A 21,471-nucleotide genomic window follows, 5' to 3' on the forward strand; every position below is an offset into this window, starting at 1 on the left:
TTTTAAATGTACTCAATTTTGAGGAAATCTGAGAAAACTTATTCAAATCCATTCATATATTCAGCATTGGTTTGACTATTCACATTTACGCACCCAAACACGCGCGAACACACACACACACACACACACACACACACACACACACACACACACACACACACACACACACACACACACACACACACACACACACGTTTAAAGGACAATCGACGTCTCCGGACAAGTTGTGTCCATAATTTGTAAAATGGCTTCAAATGACTTCTACTGAGCGTATTTTACAAAGATTCCACCGCATATAGCTATATTTTACGTTTTAAGACTCGCGCTGAATATTCCGGAAGTCTTGTTTTCGTACATACATGACGTCGCTGAAGGAACGCCCCTGATCGAAAAAAAGGACACATTGTAGCAGTCCTTCCATCACGTCAATGCATTTTGCTGTGCTTGTTTGGTCTGAAAACGTCATGTTGCACCAAAAAGAGCCAGAAGAAGGCGACCAAGCTCCATATAAGGAATTTATCAGTCTGTGGAAATGGGCTGATTAATTCCTCACAGGGAGCTTGGTTGCCATTTTCTGCCTCTTTTCTGGGACGCTACATTGCTGTATCTCTACTAATGCCTTTCTGTGCTTTGCTCATGTATTGATCCATGTGTCCACTTATCTTAGCCGCAATGATGCCTGACATGAGCTTCCATGTTGTAGAGAGACAGGTTATTGGCCGATAGTTTGAAGGAACTGCACCCTTTGAGGAATCCTTCATGATCAGGATTGTTCGCCCTTCGGTTAGCCATCCTGGGTGAGTCCCATCCATCAGCAGCTGGTTCATTTGTGCTGCTAGGCGCTCGTGGAGAGCTGTGAGTTTCTTTAGCCAGTAGGTGTGGACCATATCCGGGCCTGGTGCCGTCCAGTTTTTCATACCTGAGACTCTTCCCTGTATATCTGCCACTGTGATGGTAACTGGCTTCTGCTCAGGGAGGTTGCTGTGCTCCTCTTTCAGAGTCACCAGCCATTGTGCACTGCTGTTATGTGCGACCTCCTTCTCCCATATGCCTTTCCAGTGTCTTTCAGTTTCCAGCCTTGGAGGGTCTGCTCTGCTGTTAGAACCCTGCCTGTGTTGCGAACAGCCTGTTTATTCTTCTGGCCTCATTCTCTTTCGTGTACCTCTTTAGGCGACTGGCCAAGGCCTGGAGTCTTTGTTTGGCAGTTTCGAGTGCTTCAGGTATGGTTATCTGCATGTACCTCTTGGGTATTGGCCTTTTATTCACACCTCTCTGGGTCTCCGTCAATTGACTCACATCTTTCCGAGCCGCCTTGATCTTGGCCTCCAACCGTCTTTTCCATGGTGGGTAATGAATCTCGTGGCTCTCATGGTTGCTCTTGTAGCCAAGCATGTCTAGGATCACTGATGCTGAGGTGTATATCAGCTCATTGGTTTCCGTGATCGTTCCGGTCGGGATCGTTCTCAGTGCTGCATTCACAGTTTCCATGAGACTTTCAGGTGGTACTTCACATAGCCGTTGTAATCGGTGCCTTCGTTGCCCAGTTTTCATTCTTGCCATGATCTTATCTCTCAGGTCATTTGCTGCCTCGCTCAGCATTTCATTTATTGGGGCTGGCTTCCCAATCTCATTATTCATTGGGGCTTGCCTCCCAATCTCTGGTTGAACCTCTTCCTGTGATATGGCAGCCTGGGGCCCTTCACCTCGGAATTTGTGTTGTACCTCATCAATCTCAAGTTGTGATAGCAATTGCCGTTTGTGGATATTGGAACACTGAGCTACTAGTTGTTTCGTGGTCAACCATTCAGCCCCCATTCTCCGTATATATATATATATATATATACATATATACATATATATATATACGTATATACACACATATATATATATATACACATATATATATGTATACACATATATATATATATATATATATATACATATGTATATATATACGTATATATATATGTATACACACACACACATATATATATATATATATATATAAATATATATTATATATATATATATATATATACACAGTGAGACCTCAACTTACGAACTTAATTGGTTCCCAGACAGAGTGTTTAAGGTGAAAAAAAAATTCCCATAGGAAACCATTAAAATGGGAATAATCCGTTCCCGGGTTTCCATAAAATATACTTTTCAACTAAATAAGCCTTAAAACTACACACAACCTACCTTATCCTATGCATAATAAATGTGCTGTGGTATTTTAATTAAAGAAATACAGTAAAGTCTCGTTATATCGATATTCAAGGGAGTCCGAAAAAATATCGATATAACCGGGACTATCGATATATCCGACCCTGTTTGCATGTAATTTACTCCGTGCGTGCATAGAAATAGTATCGATATAACCCGGATATCGATATAACGAGACTTTACTGTACACTGCATTGTATCTTAAAGTCTCGTTATTTACATTTGTGATGGTCATTGATGACTTGATGGAATGGCGTTGGAGGTCGAAGGTCAAAGGGACTTGCTGTTTGGAAAGAGAGGCACATTACATGAGGACTGTAATTAAAGAAATAAACTGTGCTGTAAAATAAAGCTGTATTTACCTTTTTGATGGTCATTGATGGCTTATGGAAGGAGAGTCACAGAAGGACTGTTGGTAACTTAACCACTGGTGTGGCTTCTCTTTGCTTCTTTGGAGACTCCTCGTCGTTTTTGCTGATTAAAAACCTCTTAATTGACACCTGTTGCTTTCTGACTTGTAAGGTGTTACGAGGCTCGCATAAAATAGCTTTACTCACGCTGTCGCCGGATAGCTGCTTTTTGTGAATCCAAATTAACAGAAGTTTTTCAACTTCTTCGATTGCCCGAGACCGTCGCTTTAAGAGCATGGAAACACCTTTTGCAACAGACGCACCTTTGATAGCTTCTTTGATGCGAAGGATGGTAGCGATGGTGGACTTAGCATAGCCGCGCTCTGTCGCTAAATCACACAAACGCACACGTCGTTCGTGTTTTTCAATTATCTCCTTCTTATATATAAGCAAAAAGCTGCAAGGAGGCGATGGACGTGTGCATTCAATGAGAGGGGGTGTCCAAAGTAGCGTCGGTTGGAGCGCTGTTCGGTTGCCGAAGATCACTCCGTCAGAGCCGAAGATCACTCCGCCAGAGCCGAAGGTCGTGTGCTTTCGTGTTCTTCCGCAGAAGATTATGTATATATATATATATGTATACACATATATATTATGTATACACACTTCCACCGAAGTGTGTAAGATGAAAATAGTTCTTATTATGAGGCTTAATATTCATAAATTTGACGTTCGTATGATGAAAAGTTCGTATTATAAGGCGTTCGTAAGTTGAGGTCTCACTGTCTATATATATATATTTTATATATATATATATATATATATATATATATATATATATATATATATATATATATATAGGGGTGGACAAGAGCAAAACGTCACTCCAGATCTGTAAAAATACAGTATTTTTAATAATTCTTTTCACTTTTTCATACACCTTGACTTTAAAAAGTCAAATGTCCATGTGTTCCCGTCTGTTTTATTTCTTGTCATGAAGTTTATTTCTCTTGTATTGCTAGTTTGCTCGTCTGGGTGCAAAGCTGACTCACTCTTGCTCCCTTGGCTACAATGGGGCAGTGCTTCAAGCATTAGCAGTCCACTTTGCACTGCAGGGTGCCTTGAACATGCCGCAGATGTTCATCAACACTCTCATCACAGAAATGGAGGACATTGAGAGTGATGAGGCTTCACGGAATGATGCCAGAATGTAGGTCATGACATGCTTTAGCACAAAGGAGGCAATGGTAATGGCCATAATGGCAGTATGTTGGATGTATTTGTAATTCCTTGGTGTGTTGGCACAGTCTTAAAGAAGCAGAGAAGCCATTCTGTAACCGCCTTCATCGAGTCAGAGATTTGATGGACATGAGCAAGGTCACCATCGAGGAGGTCATCTCTGAGCTAGGTCAGTGTTCATATTTTTAAATGTACTCAATTTTGAGGAAATCTGAGAAAACTTATTCAAATCCATTCATATATTCAGCATTGGTTTGACTATTCACATTTACGCACCCAAACACGCGCGAACACACACACACACACACACACACACACACACACACACACACACACACACACACACACACACGTTTAAAGGACAATCGACGTCTCCGGACAAGTTGTGTCCATAATTTGTAAAATGGCTTCAAATGACTTCTACTGAGCGTATTTTACAAAGATTCCACCGCATATAGCTATATTTTACGTTTTAAGACTCGCGCTGAATATTCCGGAAGTCTTGTTTTCGTACATACATGACGTCACTGAAGGAACGCCCCTGATCGAAAAAAAGGACACATTGTAGCAGTCCTTCCATCACGTCAATGCATTTTGCTGTGCTTGTTTGGTCTGAAAACGTCATGTTGCACCAAAAAGAGCCAGAAGAAGGCGACCAAGCTCCATATAAGGAATTTATCAGTCTGTGGAAATGGGCTGATTAATTCCTCACAGGGAGCTTGGTTGCCATTTTCTGCCTCTTTTCTGGGACGCTACATTGCTGTCCAGATGCCTCAAAATGACACGGAAATTCTTTCATCAATTCCAAACATGTATGCTTTCCTCTTCAGAACTATTTGAATCATATTCATAACCGGATGTGTAACAAGAAAGCATATTCTCCGAATCTGAAGCCATTGTTTTGATTCTCCAGCAATGCAAGACGTCTTGGCGTGACATCACGAACTGGGGGCGGGACTTTCTGAAAATGCCCAATTCGCAGCTTAATTTTTTGCAGATTTTGGACACCTTAAGTCATTTTTATTGGTCTTTTGCATTTGAATAAAAATATACTGCGTGTTTTGGGTATTTTAGATGCTATAAAACGTTTTTCTGATGTCAGTTAAGAAACAAAAAAGTGACGTCGGTTGTCCTTTAATTCCATAATAATAATACATTTCATTTACAAGCGCCTTTCAAAACTCTCAAGAACACTTTACAGTCACAGGATAAAGTTTTTCTGTGGGTGAGCAGCGGCAGCCACACGTGCCAGCGTTCACTCATCCCGGAATAACTCAAATACATAGAAAGCCAGCTTGATAACTAATAGCTAGCCAGCTCGCTAATAGATAGATAGATAGCTAATGTGTTTCCTCACTCAAATAGCTAGCTAGCTAGACAGCTAATAGCTAGCCAGATAGCTAATATCTAGCCAGATAGCCAGCTAATAGCTAGCCAGATAGATAGCTAATAGCTAGCCAGCTAAACACCTAATAGATAGCCAGCCAACATCTAGCTAGATAGATAGCTAACAGCCAGCTGGATATATAGCTAATAGCTAGATAGCCAACCAGATAGATAGCAAGCCAGCCTGCTAATATCCAGCTAAGAATAGGAATCATGAAACACTGGATGTGATGTTGTTCTGTCCATTTGTGCCAATGGATGGTCCTCACATGAGATTAGCCTTGATGTTGAGTGTGGTGTGGGAGCTGTGCATCAGGGATTCAAGGTTGTGAATTTGGGACACATCGTCAGTCATGATTCTTATGATTCTGATTCTGAAGAATCATTGGGTGTTTCGGCCTTTCATCACTAGACACCCTCATCGATGGTGTCCAGCGACAGGTTGATCACACCCGCGCTTGTGTCCCATGCCCAATCAGATGGGGTGTTGGGTCTTAAGTTGCTGTTCTATGAGCCCAACAAGGGTCCTTCCTCTTCGTGTATTTTGTTTTTCTACTTTCATTCTTTTCATCACTTTGCTGCTGTGAAATGTAAATTTCTCCACTGTGAGACTAATAAAGGCATATCCAATCCAATCCATCCAGATCCACTGGCTGCTTCTTTCTGCCACTTCAGAGACTGATCTAACTGTGTGCCGCAGAGTCTGTCCATGGATACCCAGGTCTTTTAGCAGCCTGATGGTGGAGGAAGCCACAAACCCTCTGCATCCAACTTCTATTGGATATACCTTGGCTTTCCATCCTCACTGTTGCGCATCCACTGCGAGTTCTGTGTAGCGCAGCTTCTTGCGCTCGTAGACCTCTTCAACCGAGTTTTCCCACGGGACTGTGAGTTCTGTGACCAAGTCTGGTCTTATGGTGGTGGCTGCAATCTCCGCTGGGAAAACAGATTGCTGGCCAATGTCAATCCGCATCTCCCAATCGCCGGCCCTGAATAGCTGTCCAACTTTTGGTTTGGCAGGATGATGGTTGGGCTTTTTCTGTCCCTCTGTCCCTAGCTAAAAAGACAAAAAAAGCATGAAAGACAAAAAAATCCCATCATGAACTGGGTTTATTTTGATACTTTTTTTTGCGTTTTTTTTCCTTGTTGGTGCCACCAACTAAAAAAAGCCGGTGGTCATACCAGTTTTACCAGGACAACTTTTGTGAGCTCTGAGCAACTATGATGTCATCTTCAATTGACAGCGAGTGGCAAAATGGTTGCCCCTGACAGAGGTGGATAAAATGACTGGACTTGGCTGATTAATTCATATTCCACAAACACAATGTTAATTAGACTACATTGTTGAATACTGTCAAAAGACTATCTGAAAAGTAAGTTGTCATTGTATTTTTTTCCTCCATTCTGACTGTTCATCTGAACCTTTTTTCAGGTAATGGCATTGCAGCACTCCAATCTGTACCAACTGCCATCTTTTGTGTTCTCCATTGCCTGCAACCAAGGGAATACCTTCCAGAGAACTACGGTGGCCTGGAGCGGACAATAGCTTACAGTTTGGCACTGGGTGGAGACACGGACACCATAGCTTGCATGGCTGGGGCTATCGCTGGAGGCCACTACGGCGTCGAGCTAATTCCTCAGCCTTGGATCCGCTGCTGTGAGGGGGCAGATGACGCAGATGTGAATGCAAAACGGCTTCATATACTTTACCATCAAGTGTCACAGGGGAGCGGGACAAGTCATCAAAGCAGTGAAGAAACGTGCGATCACTATCAAAAGTCTACAAACGGCACAGAGAAGTAAACTACAAGCAAAAAAATAATATAAATACATGCCTTCTGACTGACTGATGACCAATTTAGAGTGTAGTCTGACTTGTGCCCTATATCAGCTGGGATAGGCTCCTCTCAGCTTGTTTGGATCGAAATATCTGGTCTTTGTGGTATAGTGAATTGAATATCGGTTGAAAACTTGCAAATCGTAGTATTCATTTAAATTTTACACAGCGCCTCAGCTTGACTGCAATTGGCATTTGTATGATTTTGTTTTAGAGGACAACCAACGCCTCCGGCCGGACAAGTTATGCCCTTAATTTGTAAAATCACTTCAAATGACTTCTACTGAGCGTATTTTACAAAGGTTCCACGGCATATAGCTATTTTTACATTTTAAGACTGGCTGAATAGCTGAATATTCAGGAAGTCTTGTTTGCGAGTTGATGACGATCCCCACAAGACGTCACGTTTGGAACGCCCCTGACCGAGAAAGTAACACACAATGCATTTTGGGTACTTTGTTTGGTTTGAAAACTTAGTGTTGATGGTGAAATTAGAAGGAAAACACATAAATAATAATAATAATAATACTGTAGAAAAGGTTCGGTATATACTTTGAGACCAGTCAAACCCAGAAATATATACATATATTATTTAGTTAATAGTTGTGATGATAAATGTAGACACTCACCCATGGGGGGCACAATTGTGTCACCTCTGCCAACAGTGTAAACGGAGCTAATTCTAAGCTCTTCCTGGAAAACACAAATAGAATTAAGGTGAGCGGTTATAGTAGCCAAATGTAAATATCAACAGTGCAAAACAAATGTGTCATAAAAAAATACAATGTGACCAAACAGCATAATGAAGTACTTTAATGTGTATTCTTAATTTTACCATTTTCTGCAGAAATGAGAAATTTAAAACTAATTTCATCATTTGACCCATATTTGAGCTCGCTCATTTGGGCTTCTCTGAGAAACATGAAGCATGCTAAAGTCGGGAACATGTAGGCCTGCCGTGCATGCACCTATAAATCATAGAGCAAAAGCTATCAGTAGGCCAAAATCTGAGACATCGGAGATTGATTCTAAAAGAGTGCAGACTAGTTGAAAAAAGGAACTTATAAAAAGTTAGAGTGGAAAGCAATATGTGTCAATTTTTAAATACTGCTGGACTATTTCATTCATGATTTAATGTTGTATTGTATACTTTATGGCTACTTAAAAGAAGATTATTTCCTGAAGTGAACAGTGTTGATATTAAAGGACAACCTCCGCCTCCGGACAAGTTGCGTCCATAATTTGTAAGATCACTTCAAATGACTTCTACTGAGTGTATTTACATTTATAAAGATTACACCGCATAAAGCTATATTTTAAGACAAGCGCTGAATATTCAGGAAGTCTTGTTTTCGAGTTGGTGACGATTCCTGATGTGACGTCACATCAGGAACACCCCTGACCAAGAAAGCGACACACAATGCATTTTGGGTACTTTGTTTGGTCTAAAAACATTGTGTCGATCCGTGTTGATCGCGAGATTAAAAGTAAAACACATACATAATGCGATGGTGAATCGTTGTGTGTTGCCCCAAGACTACCATTTGATACTAGTTGACACAAATTCCCAGCAGACAAATCAGCCCATTTCCAACGGAGCTTGTCCGCCATCTTGTGCATTTTCTGGGAGCTACATTGGAGTCCAGGTGCCTCAAAATGATACGTAAGGACTTCTTTAATCGATTGCAAACATTTATGCTTTCCTCTTCAGAAATATTTCAATCATAGTCATAACTGGATGAGTAACAAGAAACCATCTTCTCAGAATCTGAAGCCATTGTTTTGATTCTCGAGCAAGGCAAGAAGTCTTGGCGTCACGTCACGAACAACCTTCTGAAACTGGCCATTTCCGGTTTCATTTTGAAGTCGTTTTTGGACAATTTAAGTCATTTTTTTATTGGTGTTTTTCAATTGACTAAAAATATCAGCCTGCGTGTTTTGGGTATTTTAGATGTTATAAAATGTTTTGTCTGATGTCAGTTAGGAAACAAAAAAAATGTGTCAGTTGTCCTTTAAGTGTTTTCCCCACAATCTTAGAAACTGATGAAAGGACAGTTTTTGGGGGGTTGTGGTGGTGACAAATGTCCTTCAATAATGTGTTAGGTTAAAAAAGGAGATGCATTTGTACCCCCTTATGATTTAAAATGCTAGGTAATGTAGGGAAAGAGATGCCCATTTCATCGTAAGATCAGAGCATTGACATCAAATGGTGAGTATAGTTTTTGCTTTTTTGAATGTTGCTGTGCCGATGGCCGTTTTGTGTTTGGGAGCCTTTTACTGGAGCGAGTTGCTTGTTCTGTAGCCACAAAGGGACATAAGTCTTCTTGTGCCGGTCCCAAGCCCAGATAAATACAGAGGGTTGTGTCAGGAAGGGCATCCGACGTAAAAGCCTGGCCAAAACAAATTGGATCAAACCTCTAAAGATGGAGGACACTGTGGCGACCCCGTCAAGGGAAAAGCCGAAAGGAAAAGAAGAGGAGAGGTATCAAGAATAGGATTTGTAGCACACTTATAACACTCCACGTAAAATTACTATGTTCTTTGGATTGGATTTGTCTTTATTAGTCTCGCAGTGGAGAAATTTACATTTCACAGCAGTAAAGTGATGAAAGTAGAAAACAAAATACATGAGCTGCTGGAAAGGTAGCCACTCTCGCGGCGCCGTCTTGAAGTCAAAAGAACAAAAAAACTAAATAACATAATATGACAAAGACAATATGACAACGCAAAGACACATGGTCATTCCTTCTTAAGCACTTTCTGTACCCTCTTTGTTACATGAAGCAGTTCTAGATGAAAGAAGAGAAGATCAAAGCATCTTTTCATCAGCGGATCAGGGACATCATGGTGGAATGTGCACGTTGACTACAAGCTAAATGTTGAAAGCAAACATGCAGCTGTAGCATCCACTGACGAAAAGCGATTGTCTTACATCTCCTGTCCCACATAAATCCGCTTCAATTCCAAGCCATGATAGTTCCGCATTGGCGCTGACGCTCCTTTCTTCTTATCGCGGGCTCCTCAAGCCATGAAACCAACCAGCCGCAGACTGTCCAACAGCACCGACCAATAAGACATAATTCATTGACTACATGTGGGCTCTCATCACAATGGAAGGAGGCTGAGCCAAAGGAGTTAGAGCCATGCGAGCTGTTGCAAAAATGAAACGTGATAAGTCTTCTTCCCTAACCATATGTTGGTGGGACATTGTGCTGCATTGTAATGCAATTACTGGGGGCAGAACAAAAAGTGCAAAAAATAGCTTGTGAGGCATCGCCAAAGCCATCAAATTCTTCTTTTCCTTTCATCTTTTCTTTTCAAGCTTTTACGTCGGGTGCCCTTCCTGACACAACCCTCTGTATTTATTTGGGCTTGGGACCGGCACAACCAGCAACTCTATGAACTTAATAAAGATAAAGATGCTCAGTAAAAGGCTTCCAAACACAAAATGGTCATCGGCACAGCAACATTCAAAAAAGCAAAACTACTCACCATTTGATGACAATGCTCTGGGAATCTCTTTCCCTCCATTAAATCACAAACAACTTCAAAGTCTTTTAAGATGCTTTATCTTCCCGTCACGGTATATAATATATCTAAATTAAGATTTCAGGTTAAAATCATAGCTCACAACAATGGAGCCAAACTCTTCTTTCCTGGCTTGTTTATTTCGACAGTGCACACCAAACATGGAGCAGTTCGTTATTATATTTTTGACAGAGTGTTTTGGAATACCATACGTACAACTAACTACAGTGGCCCGAATACTTTTCCATAGAAATTTCATGTGGCAGATCAGGCTGTCTCACTTGTCAATGCTGTGTTTTGTTTTGTTTTTGACAGGCCAAGCTAAGTCATGGGTGGAAACAACACTTAAATTTGGAGGCAATTATTAGACTTTACACAATCCCGGCCGGACAAGTTATGCCCTTAATTTGTAAAATCACTTCAAATGACTTCTACTGAGCGTATTTTACAAAGGTTCCACGGCATATAGCTATTTTTACATTTTAAGACTGGCTGAATAGCTGAATATTCAGGAAGTCTTGTTTGCGAGTTGATGACGATCCCCACAAGACGTCACGTTTGGAACGCCCCTGACCGAGAAAGTAACACACAATGCATTTTGGGTACTTTTTTTGGTTTGAAAACTTCGTGTTGATGGTGAAATTAGAAGGAAAACACATAAATAATAATAATAATAATAATACTGTAGAAAAGGTTCGGTATATACTTTGAGACCAGTCAAACCCAGAAATATATACATATATTATTTAGTTAATAGTTGTGATGATAAATGTAGACACTCACCCATGGGGGGCACAATTGTGTCACCTCTGCCAACAGAGTAAACGGAGCTAATTCTAAGCTCTTCCTGGAAAACACAAATAGAATTAAGGTGAGCGGTTATAGTAGCCAAATGTAAATATCAACAGTGCAAAACAAATGTGTCATAAAAAATACAATGTGACCAAACAGCATAATGAAGTACTTTAATGTGTATTCTTAATTTTACCATTTTCTGCAGAAATGAGAAATTTAAAACTAATTTCATCATTTGACCCATATTTGAGCTCGCTCATTTGGGCTTCTCTGAGAAACATGAAGCATGCTAAAGTCGGGAACATGTAGGCCTGCCTTGCATGCACCTATAAATCATAGAGCAAAAGCTATCAGTAGGCCAAAATCTGAGACATCGGAGATTGATTCTAAAAGAGTGCAGACTAGTTGAAAAAAGGAACTTATAAAAAGTTAGAGTGGAAAGCAATATGTGTCAATTTTTAAATACTGCTGGACTATTTCATTCATGATTTAATGTTGTATTGTATACTTTATGGCTACTTAAAAGAAGATTATTTCCTGAAGTGAACAGTGTTGATATTAAAGGACAACCTCCGCCTCCGGACAAGTTGCATCCATAATTTGTAAGATCACTTCAAATGACTTCTACTGAGTGTATTTACATTTATAAAGATTACACCGCATAAAGCTATATTTTACTTTTTAAGACAAGCGCTGAATATTCAGGAAGTCTTGTTTTCGAGTTGGTGACGATTCCTGATGTGATGTCACATCAGGAACACCCCTGACCAAGAAAGCGACACACAATGCATTTTGGGTACTTTGTTTGGTCTAAAAACATTGTGTCGATCCGTGTTGATCGCGAGATTAAAAGTAAAACACATACATAATGCAATGGTGAATCGTTGTGTGTTGCACCAAGACTACCATTTGATACTAGTTGACACAAATTCCCAGCAGACAAATCAGCCCATTACCAACGGAGCTTGTCCGCCATCTTGTGCATTTTCTGGGAGCTACATTGGAGTCCAGGTGCCTCAAAATGATACGTAAGGACTTCTTTAATCGATTGCAAACATTTATGCTTTCCTCTTCAGAAATATTTCAATCATAGTCATAACTGGATGAGTAACAAGAAACCATCTTCTCAGAATCTGAAGCCATTGTTTTGATTCTCGAGCAAGGCAAGAAGTCTTGGCGTCACGTCACGAACAACCTTCTGAAACTGGCCATTTCCGGTTTCATTTTGAAGTCGTTTTTGGACAATTTAAGTCATTTTTTATTGGTGTTTTTCAATTGACTAAAAATATCAGCCTGCGTGTTTTGGGTATTTTAGATGTTATAAAATGTTTTGTCTGATGTCAGTTAGGAAACAAAAAAAATGTGTCAGTTGTCCTTTAAGTGTTTTCCCCACAATCTTAGAAACTGATGAAAGGACAGTTTTTGGGGGGTTGTGGTGGTGACAAATGTCCTTCAATAATGTGTTAGGTTAAAAAAGGAGATGCATTTGTACCCCCTTATGATTAAATGCTAGGTAATGTAGGGAAAGAGATGCCCATTTCATCGTAAGATCAGAGCATTGACATCAAATGGTGAGTATAGTTTTTGCTTTTTTGAATGTTGTTGTGCCGATGGCCGTTTTGTGTTTGGGAGCCTTTTACTGGAGCGAGTTGCTTGTTCTGTAGCCACAAAGGGACATAAGTCTTCTTGTGCCGGTCCCAAGCCCAGATAAATACAGAGGGTTGTGTCAGGAAGGGCATCCGACGTAAAAGCCTGGCCAAAACAAATTGTGGATCAAACCTCTAAAGATGGAGGACACTGTGGCGACCCCGTCAAGGGAAAAGCCGAAAGGAAAAGAAGAGGAGAGGTATCAAGAATAGGATTTGTAACACACTTATAACACTCCACGTAAAATTGCTAGGTTCTTTGGATTGGATTTGTCTTTATTAGTCTCGCAGTGGAGAAATTTACATTTCACAGCAGTAAAGTGATGAAAGTAGAAAACAAAATACATGAGCTGCTGGAAAGGTAGCCACTCTCGCGGCGCCGTCTTGAAGTCAAAAGAACAAAAAAACTAAATAACATAATATGACAAAGACAATATGACAACGCAAAGACACATGGTCATTCCTTCTTAAGCACTTTCTGTACCCTCTTTGTTACATGAAGCAGTTCTAGATGAAAGAGGAGAAGATCAAAGCATCTTTTCATCAGCGGATCAGGGACATCATGGTGGAATGTGCACGTTGACTACAAGCTAAATGTTGAAAGCAAACATGCAGCTGTAGCATCCACTGACGAAAAGCGATTGTCTCACATCTCCTGTCCCACATAAATCCGCTTCAATTCCAAGCCATGATAGTTCCGCATTGGCGCTGACGCTCCTTTCTTCTTATCGCGGGCTCCTCAAGCCATGAAACCAACCAGCCGCAGACTGTCCAACAGCACCGACCAATAAGACATAATTCATTGACTACATGTGGGCTCTCATCACAATGGAAGGAGGCTGAGCCAAAGGAGTTAGAGCCATGCGAGCTGTTGCAAAAATGAAACGTGATAAGTCTTCTTCCCTAACCATATGTTGGTGGGACATTGTGCTGCATTGTAATGCAATTACTGGGGGCAGAACAAAAAGTGCAAAAAATAGCTTGTGAGGCATCGCCAAAGCCATCAAATTCTTCTTTTCCTTTCATCTTTTCTTTTCAAGCTTTTACGTCGGGTGCCCTTCCTGACACAACCCTCTGTATTTATTTGGGCTTGGGACCGGCACAACCAGCAACTCTATGAACTTAATAAAGATAAAGATGCTCAGTAAAAGGCTTCCAAACACAAAATGGTCATCGGCACAGCAACATTCAAAAAAGCAAAACTACTCACCATTTGATGACAATGCTCTGGGAATCTCTTTCCCTCCATTAAATCACAAACAACTTCAAAGTCTTTTAAGATGCTTTATCTTCCCGTCACGGTATATAATATATCTAAATTAAGATTTCAGGTTAAAATCATAGCTCACAACAATGGAGCCAAACTCTTCTTTCCTGGCTTGTTTATTTCGACAGTGCACACCAAACATGGAGCAGTTCGTTATTATATTTTTGACAGAGTGTTTTGGAATACCATACGTACAACTAACTACAGTGGCCCGAATACTTTTCCATAGAAATTTCATGTGGCAGATCAGGCTGTCTCACTTGTCAATGCTGTGTTTTGTTTTGTTTTTGACAGGCCAAGCTAAGTCATGGGTGGAAACAACACTTAAATTTGGAGGCAATTATTAGACTTTACACAATCATGATTTTCAAGATGAAGCATTAATTAGCAAGTTAAAATAAATTCATGACTGATGCGATTGTAATATTTAAATAAGTTATTTATTTAATGTATATAATTATGTACTGTCTACTCAGTATCAACAAAAATATTCTAAAACACATTTTTGCTTATGTTGAACAATAATCTGTGCCAAGACCGAACTAAGGCAATCAATTGGTACTCGTGGTCTGTCACTGCAGGTTCGTTTCACCCCCTTGTAATAGTCTTTTGCTCGGTATAATCCTAAATTTACAAAATCCTGATATGTTGTCAGAGCCCAAACTAGTTTGTGTGCGTGTATGTACTGTATGTATGAATGCATGAAGTAAAAAAAAAGCCTCCTGGAACATTTGAACTTCATATGGGGTTAATCAGGCACGTTAAATGCTGACAGATGTGTGCCGACTCCCATTTAACATGGGTTATAGTGTGATTGGCAAAGTCTGAACATATGCCATTTGTTTCTTTTTACTTCATCTCTCAAAGATTCAAAAGAGTTTCTTGTTTTTCAATTGAAGTATACAGGTTGTGGGTCATATCTATGATGCCAACGTTGAAATGGTTTGTCTTGATCTTTTTCAATGCCAAAAAAAAAAATACATTTAAACAAGGGTGTGTAGATTTGGTAATATCCACTGTGTCCGTAACCCCGTTCTTCCATTTTTATCTGTGTGTCAAACAATACTTTGTCTACAAGGGCAATTTGTACAATCTAATGTTCGTTTTCATTGCATAATTTTGGTGAATAACCATTATTTAATAAAATGGGTCATGATTTATAGCATCTAAGTCGGTGTTTAAATGTGTAATAATTTACAGAAAATCTACCACATTACTTGAATAACTAAACTGACTTGTTTTCATCAACTAGTCTAGTTGCGGAAAACCAATTACAAAATGCAAACTAAATTGAAAAGAACTTTTGTTCACGAAATCGAATATGAACAGTTTTTTAAAAATGAAAATAGTAATTAAGAAAACAAAATAACACAACCTAAATGTTATTTGCATATTTGTCAATTTAATATATGAGCTTTGGAGGTTTGAGTCATTTGGGAGCCGTGGTCTTCTTTGTGTCGACTAGAAGGGAGTTCATCTGTCTGCAGCCAATAAACAAGCCCCTTCAAGTATCCTACTTGTACTTCTCTAAAAAGTGGAAACAAAACATGCTCCGAAACAAAGAATGCATCTGTAAACTACAAAGGAAATTCAAAGAATGGTGTTGAGATCTTCAGCGCTTTCGCGATGCATTTGGGAGAATAAAGAGTCGAGAAGGTCCTCTTGTTTAGATCATACAAGTAGGATATTTATTTGCCGAAGCACAGACAGCAACCGCTGCGTTCACCGTCGTACAAGAAGTCCAAAAACATAAACCCACAAACTGGCTTTTATCGCTGTCAAGTCACGTGATGTCCCGTCGTGGCTAGGTTGCCAGATCAGTTCAGTATTACAGCATTACATAAAATGAGGATACAATCTAACTTTCTCAACAAATGGTTTTGACATCTCATTGCTGCTGGAGGAGGCCACCTTTCCTCCACGTGTTTGTTGAATTTTAGACGGTGAGGATGTTGTATCTAAATACAGGCTTGAGTTGATGAACACTTTCTTTGAAGCTTTTAATGACAGAATATTCCGAGCACCCGTGAGTTACAAACAATGGTTGCAGATCACAAGTGCAAAAAAGAGAGGGATCCAGATCATTTTATATCATCAGAAGGGCAGTACTGAAACGTACAGTGCCTTGCAAAAGTATTTGGCCCCCTTGAATCTTGCAACCTTTTGCCACATTTCAGGCTTCAAACATAAAGATATGAAATTTAATTTTTTGGTTAAGAATCAACAAGTGGGACACAATCGTCAAGTGGAACAACATTTATTGGATAAAGTAAACCTTTTTAACAAATAAATAACTGAAAAGCGGGGTGTGCAGTATTTCTCGGTCCCTTTACTTTCAGTGCAGCAAACTCACTCCAGAAGTTCAGTGAGGATCTCTGAATGATCCAATGGAGTCCTAACTGACTGATGAATCTACCTGTGTGTAACCAAGTCTCCGTATAAACGCACCTACTCTGTGAGAGTCTCAAGGTTCTGTTTGAAGTGCAGAGTATCATGAAAACCAAAGAACACACCAGGCAGGTCCGAGATACTGTTGTGGAGAAGTTTAAAGCCAGATTTGGATACAAAAAGATTTCCCAAGCTTCAAAGATCTCAAGGAGCACTGTGCAAGCCATCATATTGGAATGGAAGGAGCATCAGACCACAGCAAATCTACCAAGACCCAGCCGTCACTCCAAACTTTACTAAACAAGGAGAAAACTGATCACAGATGCAGCCAAGAGGCACATGATCACTCTGGATGAACTGCAGAGATCTACAGCTGAGGTGGGAGAGTCTGTCCATAGGACAACAATCAGTCGTACACTGCACAAATCTGGCCTTAATGGAAGAGTGGCAAGAAGAAAGCCATTTCTCAAAGATACCCATAAAAAGTCTCGTTTTTAAGTTTGCCACTACCCACCTGGGGGACACACCAAACATGTGGAAGAAGGTGCTCTGGTCACATGAAACCGAAATGGAACTTTTTGGCCACAATGCAAAACGATATGTTTGGCGTAAAAGCAACAGAGCTCATCACCGTGAGCACACCATCCCTACTGTCAAACATGGCGGTGGCAGCATCACGGTTTGGGCCTGCTTTTCTTCAGCAGGGACAGGGAAGATGGTTAAAATTGACGGGAAGATGGATGGAGCCAAATACAGGAACATTCTGGAAGAAAACCTGTTGGTATCTGCACGGGGTGCCTCCTCCTGCTCTGGGTTGTGCTCTTTCACCCGGTCCTGGATTCTTTTGAGCAACCCGACGTTTTTTTCCAGTCAGATTTGGCGATCCATCTGTGGTAACGTTGGCGAGTTTACTCCAAGCTAGCTTGTGCCGTTCCATTGCCGCCGCCACACTGTTGTACAAATCATCTCCCCAGTTTTTTTTTTTCTTCAGGGGTTCCATGGCCAAAAACTCCTCCGTTATCTCAAAATTGTCATTAATCCCTCTGATAAAAATTAAAAGCTGAGTGGTGTCCTTTCGTCCAGTGCCAAAGAATATAATGTAAATGGCTCCGCTTGTTTGTTTAGTATGCTTGCTAAATCTTCGTCAATTAGGTCAACACGGCGAGTCACTGTCCTGCGTGATAAGCTTATTTTTTCAAATTTGTTCTTGCTCTCAGGACACAAAATAGCTGCAGTGTCTACCATACACTCTTTGAGAAACTCCCCTTCGGAGAAAGCCTTACTGGCCTTTGCTAATTTGAACGGCAGTAAATAACTTGCCTTCGTGCTTGATTCTTCGATGGCAGTTTGCCGCGTAAAGATGTTTTTGCTGAGCCTGCCAACAAGCTGCCAACCGCTGTTTAGTTGTCCATTCCTTATTAAACACTCGGCACTCACTGTCGACTTTTCTTTGGCCCACTCATTGCTGCAGATGGGTTCACAACTGTAACAGAGTGAAAACAGAGGAGCACAGGCGCGGCAAAACCAAGTCAATACATCACTATATGGAGTGCACTCGTGATGTGTCGTTCGCGAACGAGACAGTTCTTAGAGGCGGATCTTTGAAGTGAACGAATACAGCCGGGTCCTAACAAGGAGCCAAATATGGGAGCCGACTTTTTTGTCCTCTATTCCCCGCCCCCAGTTTTCAGTTAAAGCCGCACGATATCGATATCCGTGGTAGAGCAGTGAGGGGAGAATTACAGACACGCAGCAGTGAAGAGAAGAGGGGAGGGGGGACGTTAGGGCAGACAAATGTTATCAAATTATGCTGTTATTATTATTCAATTATTTTATTTTTTACTTGTTGGTATGATATCATTATTAATATGAAAAGCAAATTAGTGACAGCTGATCATCAGACCAGAGCAACCACAGGGAAAGTGAAAGTTAGTAGATGCTCTCTGTGCACATATAAATCAAGCCATATAAATACAAATATTTGAGAGTGTATTTTTTTACATGAGTAATTCGTTTTTCACATAATTTTACATGATTTTTGTTAGTTAGTTAATTTAAGCAACAACAAAAAAAAAGAAAACAAACAAACTGAGGAGCCATTTGGGAGCCGTAAGAGCCGAATCCTTTTAGTGCGTCGAGCCAAAAGAACTGGCTTTCTGAAAAGAGCCGGAATTCCCATCACTATAGTGCTCCTCCTTGTAGAATGATTGGATTGGATTTGCCTTTATTAGTCTTGCAGTGGAGAAATCTACATTTTACAGCAGCAAAGTGATGAAAGGAATGAAAGTAGAAAAACAAAATACATGAGCTGCTGGAAAGGCAGCCACTATTGAAGTCAAAAGAAGAAAAAAAAAAACTAAATAAATAATATGACAACACAAAGACAATATGACAAACCAAAGACAGGGAGTCATCCCTTCATCCTCCTTTCATCACTTTGCTGCTGTGAAATGTAAATTTCTCCACTGTGAGACTAATAAAGGCATATCCAATAATAATAATATCCAATCCAATCATTCTTAGGCACTTCAGGTATCAGGTATTACAGGAAAAGGTCCCATGAATGTTGTCACAATTATGTTATATGATTTGAGCAATTCTGTGCCAATCTTCGGCGGGCCGGATGAAAAAGGCAAACGGGCTGCATGTGGCCCGCGGGCCGTCGAATCAGTTTTGTGAAATGCTGTAATATTGAGCAGATCTGGCAACCCAGCCACAACGCGACATCTCGTGCTTTGATAGCGATCAAAGCCAGTGTGTGTGTGTGTGTGAGTGGCTTCTCAAACAAATGCAGAGGTGTCTTTGTTAGACATCAAAGGACAAAAACATAAAGTGACGCTGAAAGACGCTTCATACATTCCTTCATACCCCCAAGACATTTTCTCTGTCAAGAAGGCAACTACTAACGGAGCAACAGTGTTATTTAAAGAAGGCAAAAATGCACTGATTACGAAAGGTGGGACAAAATATGATATACCTGTGTATGGAAAGTTGGACTATTTACATATTGAGAAAGAGACACAGATAAATGAAACAGATGAAAACACATATTATAGCATGAGACAGCCAGTGGGGTCTTTCAGGAGCCTAAAAAGACAACCCAAGAGTCATGTACAGTGTATACAAGACAGGGATGCACACGACAGTCCAGTCACAGAGATTAGGCCAAATGAACATAACCTCACACAACAAAGTGACACAAACAATGAGCATGAAAAAAGAAGGTATCCTACTAGGGAAAGAAAGAAAATTAGTCACTTTGGTTATTTTGTGATTGAGTATAGCAATAACAATGAGGCACACACCACAGTAGACTACTGTTACAGAGCTGTGTGGTGTTCCGCAAACATATGCAAAGGCAATCAATTTATTCTCAAGAACGGGCCATGGATGAGGAAATTCAGTCATTAAATGACAACAACACATGGACTGTAACAACCCTACCTGCGGGCAAGAAAACAGTGGGGTGTAAATGGGTGTATGCTATCAAACGTGATGTAGTTGTCGGTGTCACGGTTTGGAAGGTGGTGATGGCGGTTGTGGATCCCAAAAAGCAGGCAGGAGGGAGCAGCAAGTTGTATTTAAGAAATTGTATTAAAATAAAGTCAACAGGAACAAAATCTAACACTTCAAAATCATCTGAACAGAAAAATGCAAAGTATCAAAGAAAAACCAAGAGTAAAAGTCTGCCAAGATGAAACAAATACATGCACAGCATACAATGCATACACAATGCACAATGCATACAATGACCCGACACCGAATGGTCGTGTCGGGAGTCCTTTTAACTGCCACTGATGAAGACGACCAACACCTGAGCAACTGAGGGCGGGGCCGACAGCACTACCCGTTGTTCGCCAACCAGATCGTGACAGTCAGAGACAAATACAAAGCATGATTTGTAGCAAAGGGCTACAGCCAGTTGGAAAACATAGACTATGGAGAGATGTTTTCACCAACAGCCAATCTAACAGGTAAAAGAGTGGTGCTTCAAAAAGCAGCTCAGGAAAATTTACAAACTACAAAAATCACGTGACAGTCTCAAACAATCTGGACGAAACTGGAACAGGGTCTTACATGATTATTTAACCGATAATGAGTACATTGAGTGCTGATTATTGTATTTATGCCAAAGAGTCAAGCAGTGACAAGGTGATCAAAATCATATGGGACGGTGATTTCATTATTGACGACTGCCAATATGCAAAAACAATTGTATTTGAGAGTTTACACCCATTGTTTTTGGAGGTTGAAATGCGTATGACAGAGTTCACATTGTTCTATTTATCTTGGTTTACATTACAGCAAACGGAGTATAAGTGGGGGTGTTAAGAAAGTTATATTGTATCCTCATTTTGTGAAATGCTGTAATCTTGAGCGGATCTGGCAACCCAGTCACAACGCGACATCACGTGGTTTGACAGCGATCAAAGCAAGTGTGTATGCGAGTGACTTCTCGTACGATGCAGAAAGATGCGGTTGCTCTCTGCGCTCCTGCAAATAAACATCCTACTTGTACGACCTAAACAAGAAGGACCATCTCCAATCTTTATTCTCCCAAATGCATCGTGAAAGCTCTTAAGATCTAAACAAAGACGTAAACTGATCCTTAGGTTGGATCAACTGGTGCATTCATATATCTAACAGATGAGGTATTGTGCTTCAAGGACACATCTGCTTTTCCTTTGGGCTTTTCCTTGCTTGGGTCGCCACAGCGACTCAGTCTCCTGCATCTTCAGAGGTTTGATTGGCATGTATGTTTTGACCAAGATTTTACGTCGGATGCCCTTCCTGACACAACCCATTGTATTT

General features: G+C 40.5%; 1 protein-coding gene and 1 long non-coding RNA gene across 4 annotated transcripts in view; one reads left to right on the plus strand and one right to left on the minus strand.

Moving 5' to 3' along the window:
- The window catches only part of adprs (ADP-ribosylserine hydrolase), a 15,008-nt gene extending 6,658 nt beyond the window's left edge, over nt 1-8,350 (plus strand). The window contains exon 6 of the mRNA XM_089004158.1: nt 6,631-8,350. Within this exon, the coding sequence (XP_088860284.1) occupies nt 6,631-7,001 (371 nt within the window). The 3' untranslated portion in view covers nt 7,002-8,350. The remainder of the gene's footprint in view (nt 1-6,630) is intronic.
- On the minus strand, nt 4,019-18,559 carry LOC148893934 (uncharacterized). 3 transcript variants are annotated; one of them, XR_016115968.1, is made up of 4 exons: nt 17,435-18,559; nt 11,347-11,410; nt 6,750-6,853; nt 4,019-6,255 (listed from the first exon to the last, which is right to left on the minus strand). It is a non-coding gene; the product is annotated as an uncharacterized LOC148893934 (long non-coding RNA). The 3 variants fall into 3 exon arrangements; XR_016115969.1 differs by having other exon boundaries at nt 4,020-6,255; nt 17,980-18,559; XR_016115967.1 differs by lacking the exon at nt 17,435-18,559 and having other exon boundaries at nt 4,020-6,255; nt 11,347-16,748.
- Between the last annotated feature and the right edge of the window lie 2,912 nt (nt 18,560-21,471).

The sequence above is a fragment of the Hippocampus bargibanti genome, linkage group LG09 (genome assembly GCF_051943395.1).
Source record: "Hippocampus bargibanti isolate YZ-2025 linkage group LG09, ASM5194339v1, whole genome shotgun sequence".
Classification (NCBI taxonomy): Eukaryota; Metazoa; Chordata; class Actinopteri; order Syngnathiformes; family Syngnathidae; genus Hippocampus; species Hippocampus bargibanti.